The sequence below is a fragment of the Lactuca saligna genome, chromosome 3 (assembly GCF_052625555.1).
Source record: "Lactuca saligna cultivar CGN05327 chromosome 3, ASM5262555v1, whole genome shotgun sequence".
Classification (NCBI taxonomy): domain Eukaryota; kingdom Viridiplantae; phylum Streptophyta; class Magnoliopsida; order Asterales; family Asteraceae; genus Lactuca; species Lactuca saligna.
In genome coordinates this window covers 181,406,026-181,412,097 of record NC_136419.1, presented here as the reverse complement: position 1 = coordinate 181,412,097, position 6,072 = coordinate 181,406,026, and the positions used below count along the sequence as shown (strand labels likewise).

At 37.1% G+C, this 6,072-nt stretch overlaps 1 protein-coding gene across 5 annotated transcripts; it reads left to right on the top strand.

Annotated features, from left to right (window-relative positions):
- Positions 1–5,750, top strand: LOC145037572 (putative disease resistance RPP13-like protein 1). Of its 5 annotated transcripts, none has more exons than XM_078986260.1 (5): positions 1–3,879; positions 4,086–4,169; positions 4,478–4,544; positions 4,664–4,714; positions 4,792–5,750. In XM_078986260.1, exon 1 carries the CDS (start codon positions 104–106, stop codon positions 3,854–3,856), a length of 3,753 nt encoding a protein of 1,250 aa, XP_078842386.1. In that variant the 5' UTR covers positions 1–103; the 3' UTR covers positions 3,857–3,879; positions 4,086–4,169; positions 4,478–4,544; positions 4,664–4,714; positions 4,792–5,750. The 5 variants fall into 5 exon arrangements, with proteins under 5 accessions (XP_078842386.1, XP_078842388.1, XP_078842387.1 ...); XM_078986262.1 differs by having other exon boundaries at positions 4,449–4,544; XM_078986261.1 differs by lacking the exon at positions 4,664–4,714.
- The last annotated feature ends 322 nt before the right edge of the window (positions 5,751–6,072 follow it).

The following is a 6,072-nucleotide window of genomic DNA, read 5'->3' as shown; positions in this document are numbered from 1 at the left end:
CATATACCTTCACATCTCTGCTATAAACAATAATTGAAATTATTCTTTCTGCACACCCATTTTTCCCCATTTCTACTAATCTTCTCTGCCCTTTTCATAAACAATGGCTGAAATCGTTGTTTCTGCCTTCTTCTCAGTGGTCTTTGAAAAGCTTGCATCTGAAACCTTGAAGAAGATCGCTCGCTCCAAGGGAGTTGATTCTGAGCTCAAGAAATTGAAGAGGTCATTAGACCAGATCCAAGATCTGCTTAATGATGCTGCCCAAAAGGAAATAGCTAACAAAGCTGTTAAAAGATGGCTGAATGGTCTCCAACATCTGGCTTACGACATAGACGATCTACTTGATGATTTGTCAACAGAAGCTATGCGTCGTGAGTTAACCGAGGAACCTGGAGCCACCACCAGCATGGTAAGAAAGCTAATCCCAGCTTGTTGCACAAATTTCTCACTAAGTACTAGGATGGGTAGCAAGTTAGATGCTATTACCACCAAGTTACAAGAACTGGTTGAGGAAAAAGAAAATCTTGGTTTAAGTGTGAAAGATGAAAGCCCAAAACATATGAATAGAAGATTAGAGACCTCTTTGGTAGATGCATCTAGAATTATTGGACGCGAAGGTGAAAAGGATGCGTTGCTCCACAAGCTACTGGGGGATGAAGCATGTGATAAAAACTTTAGCATCGTGCCTATAGTTGGTATGGGTGGGGTGGGTAAGACCACTCTAGCTAGACTTTTGTACGACGAAATGCAAGGGAAGGATCACTTCGAACTCAAGGCATGGGTTTGTGTTTCTGATGAATTTGATATCTTCAATATAAGCAAAGTTATCTTTCAATCGATAGGCGGGGGAAACCAAGAATTTAAGGACTTAAATCTTCTCCAAGTAGCTTTAAAAGAGAAGATCTCGAAGAAAAGATTTCTTCTTGTTCTTGATGATGTGTGGAGTGAAAGCTATGCCGATTGGGAAATTCTAGAACGCCCATTTCTTGCGGGGGCACCTGGAAGTAAGATTATTATCACCACCAGGAAGCTGTCGTTGCTAACCCAACTGGGTTACAGTCAACCTTACAGTCTGTCAGTTTTGTCACATGAGAATGCAGTATCTTTATTCTGTCAACATGCATTCGGTGAAAATAACTTCGATTCACATCCAACACTTAAACCACATGGTGAAGGTATTGTCAAAAAATGTGATGGCTTGCCATTGGCTTTGATAGCGCTCGGGAGGTTATTGAGGACAAAAGCTGACGAGGAAGAATGGAAGGAGCTGCTTAATAGTGAGATATGGAGCTTAGGGAAGAGAGATGAGATTACTCCAGCTCTTAGGCTCAGCTACCATGATCTTTCTGCCAATTTGAAGCTGCTGTTTGCATACTGTTCCTTGTTCCCTAAGGACTACATGTTTGACATGGAGGAGTTGATTCTATTATGGATGGCGGAAGGGTTTTTGCATCAATCAAGTACAGGGAAATCAATGGAACGTATGGGTGTTGAATGTTTTGAAGACTTGTTGTCAAGGTCATTTTTCCAACAGGCGCCTAATAATAAATCGTTATTTATGATGCATGACCTGATGAATGACTTAGCCATGTCTGTTGCTGGAGAATTTTTTTCAAGGTTAGACATTGAGAAGAAGAAGGAAATTGGGAAGGATGATCCGGGTAAGTATCGCCATATGTCATTTGTTTGTGAGAAGTATATGGTTTACACAAAGTTCGAGGCATTCAAAGGAGCTAATACTTTGAGAACATTCTTAGCATTATCTTCTGAGCGAAACAGTTGGCAACAATTCCACTTATCGAATAAAATTCTGACAGACTTAGTTCGTGATTTACCATTATTAAGGGTCTTAAGTTTCAGTGAACTTAGCATAAGCGAGGTACCAGAATTCATTGGCAGTATGAAGCACTTGCGGTATCTTAATTTATCTAAAACTGAAATTACACATTTGCCTGATAATGTCTGTGACCTTTATAATTTACAGACATTGATTGTTTCTGGCTGTTATAGTTTGAAAAAGTTGCCTGAGAGCTTCATAAAGCTTAAGAATTTGCGGCATTTTGACATGAGGGATACTCCACTTTTGAAGAAGATGCCATTAGGGATTGGTGAGTTGAAAAGCCTACGGACTCTCTCTAAGATCGTTATTGAAGGAGACAATGGCTTTTCAATAACCAAGGTTAAAGATCTAAAGGATCTCCGAGGTAAAATTTCCTTTGAGGGGCTTGACAAAGTGCGAAACCCAATGCACGCACAGGAAGTGAACTTATCTCACAGGAAGCTAAGTGAGTTAGAGGTGGAATGGAGTGGTGTATTTGATAATTCTCGAGAGGAAACAGTTGAAAAGGAGGTCCTGAATGTGATGAAGCCTCATAATGATAATCTAAAACATCTCAGCATTGTGTCATATGGAGGTACAGAGTTTCCGAGTTGGGTTGGGGATCCCTCATTTCATCGGTTGGCTAAAGTGACATTAAAAGGTTGTAAAAAGTGTACATCTCTACCGCCACTTGGCCAGCTACCTTCACTTACAGAGTTGGTTATTGAAGGCATGGATGAGGTCAAAGTTGTGGGTTTGGAGTTTCTTGGGACTACCTGTCTTGCATTCCCATCACTTGAGATTCTATGTTTTGTAGATATGCAGGGGTGGAAGGTTTGGTCAACCAATAATGGTGGGGTTGTCGATACAGCATTTCCATGCCTTCAAGAGCTTCATATTAAAGGTTGTCCTAATTTGGTTAAAGTCTCAGTTGAAGCACTGCCTTCACTCAGGTCTCTAATAATAAGTGAGTGTGGCCATGAAGTGTTAGGAAGTCTGGTTCGTGCAGCTTCATCGATCACCAAGTTGAGTATAATATCTATTTCAGGACTTAATGATCGGGTGTGGGGAGGTGTTATAGAGCATCTTGGGGCAGCTGAAGAAGTAAGAATTGAAGAGTGTAATGAAATAAGATACTTGTGGGAATCAGAAGCAGAGGCAAGTGAGGTTCTTGTGAATTTAAGGACGTTGTTTGTAAATAATTGTTCAAATTTGGTGAGTTTAGGAGAGAAAGAGGAGGATAATTGTGGGAGCAACCTAACATCTCTTACAAGCTTGGAACTATATTATTGCAACAGCTTGGCGCATTGCAGCTGTCCAAATAGCCTTAAGTCACTTACCATCGAGAATTGTAATAAATTATTGGAAAAGGAGTTGGTAGAAGGGCGAGAGAAGCCTCTGATCAACTCAAACTTACTGATGCTTGAATATGTATCTATATTTAGTTGGCCAAATTTGAAATCAATCACCGAATTGAGTTCCTTCAATCGCCTCAGGCATCTCATGATAATCAACTGTCCAAATCTGGAGTTATTTCCTGACCACATGTTGCCGAAACTCAATGTGTTAACACATCTGACAATAATGCATTGTCAAAGTGTTGATGCTTCTTTTCCTTGTGGGCTTTGGCCTCCAAAATTGTGTTTACTTTGTATAGGGGGGCTGAAGAAGCCCATGTCAAAGTGGGGTCCACAGACTTTTCCAACCTCACTTGTGGACCTATATTTAAGAGGTGGAGAGTCGGAAGATGTGAGTAATTTCAGTCAGTTGTCCCATCTTCTTCCTTCATCTCTTACATCTCTTGACATAATTGGATTTGAGAAAGTGGAATCAGTTTCAATGGGACTCCAACACCTCACCTCCCTCCAGCATCTCTCAATTATTGAATGCCCTAAGGCAATAGATCTACCAGAAATGTTGCTGCCTTCACTTTTGAGTTTGGAAATAAGGGGATGCCCAAATCTGAAAGAAATGAGTAGTAAAAGAGGCTCCTACTGGCCCCGCATCTCACGTATTCCCTGCATTGACATATCCTGAGGAGTTAAAAACTTAATCTGAAGGTATGCTTCTCCCTCCGCTGATGATAAATGATAAATTATAAATATAATATTTAATTTTGCTTTCTTTCAACCAACAAAATGCCAATATTATATCCAGCATAAGCATGTATATAATAAAAGAAATTGTTTCCATGTATATATATATATATATATATATATATATATATATATATATATATATCATCTTGCTTTCTGGAATTTGGCAGGCCACTTAATTGAGAACTTGGATTCACTTTCAGTGGGACTCCAACACCTCACTTCCCAAAAAAGATGATACAAAAAAAAAAAATGTAAGGCCATCCCTCTGCCATTGACTTCTTTTGGTTTATATAGACATAAATTTAATACTAACACATTTTGCTTGAACTATAAAAGCAGCCCCCTAGAGATTATTTATTATAAAAAATGAATTTGTGTCACAATATCAGGAAGTTCTTTTGTTAAAAAAAACATAATTTAGTTGTGAACATGGAAGGGATATGATGGATTGCAGAATATTAGAACTAAATGATTAAAAAGTTTAAGTACTTTAAAAAAACAGTAGGTTTGAAATTTCATTTGTGAAACAGGAATGATTTGTAATTTCTCTCTGAGGCAGGTCTGTCAATTGGATGAGAAACCAACTTTGACCCTTGTGAAGTTGTTGATGGGACTGATAACATCTGGTACACTTTTTAGTGTTATCAATTATTATCCACAGTAGTCTTATCATGTAGTTTTTCTGAGATTAAACCATTTCGTGTTTGTGGGGTGGAAATTGAAATGATGTGTATGAATATTTTAGTGTTAAAGAAGCTTTAATATCCTTAATCAAGGTGCTCCAAAGATTTCACTGGTAAATATGTCAAGACTTGTTTCAGACTATCATGCTAATTTTCTGGTTCTGAATATTGTTTAAACTTTCAATTGCAGACAAGTGTGAGCAGAAACGGATACATTCCTGATTTCTGCATATGAAACATTAGAAACTCATATACAACTTTCAAGGGTAGTCCAAATGTTTTGTTCACTGCCAGCAAGTTGTATATGAAATATTAGAAATTCATCTGAATGTGTAAATTAAGGGAAAATAAGTAAATAAAAGGGTTTTTATTATTTATATTTTATTTAACAGAATAGAAAGGAGAAACCATTTTTAGTTATTACCATTCATTTGCAAGAGTTTTTCAAATAAACTGAGTGAGTTGTATTTTCAATTTAACAGGGAAGGCGGACGAGTTTTGAGATGCTCTCTCTTTGCTTTTCTTTTAGTTTAGTTACATCATCGAGCTACCCTCATTATATTTATTTTAGTTACAACTTTTAGCTACTTGTTTTTTCACTTCACAAATTAATCTAAAGAGGGAACTAACCACGAATATACCCATGTTATTTGACGCATGAGATTTGGAATTTTCATAGCATGCTTGTTAATTGCCTACAAGGTTGGGTTGTTCATTTAACCAACTATAGTATTGTACTTTAAATTTTTATTTCTTATTAGGTCTCTATACTTTCAAAAGATACTATAATAACAATGCAATGAAAGTGCGTTACTTTTTGTACTGGGATGGTAATGCTATAATTGAACACAATTTTCAAAGTGCAATGTTGTAATATGACTATGGAGACAAAGAAAGAGAACCAACTTCGTATAACAGAGAAAACTTTATCCATCTGAAGTCAATGTGAACATTAAATCAATCATTGTTTAACAATCATGATAGAAGATGAATTGTAGAATAGATTAGAGGCAGTGAAAGAGAAAGTAGCATACAAAGAATAGTGGCTTCAATGGTGATCACCCTCACTAGAAAGCAATGAGGTTTGTTTTTGTATATGTTGAGATAAACACAAGTAGCTTCAATGCTATTATATTTACAATTTGTTAAGCAGTGTTCCACATTCCAAATTTTCAGAATCGATTTGGTCAATTAGATATGAATACAAACAGGCCCTTGCTTCACATTACTCTAACAAAGAACCTCCTTGAATGCTTAAGAACTAAAATAGGGTATGCAACTTAAATATTAATAGAAGATTAGAAATGAAACAAATGGCATGCTACCGATTTAGAGAATCCATCTCAACATCATTTCTAACATCATCCATTTCAAACAATAAGCTTTCATCAAGTGGAAAGTCATGAATTTTGAGATTCATTAGTCATTGTTGCAGATTGATCGACATGACTAATGTTATCACCCAAAGCGA

Coding starts and splice junctions, on each gene's coding strand:
- LOC145037572 (XM_078986261.1), top strand. CDS start 104: ATGGCTGAAATCGTTGTTTCTGCCTTCTTCTCAGTGGTCTTTGAAAAG.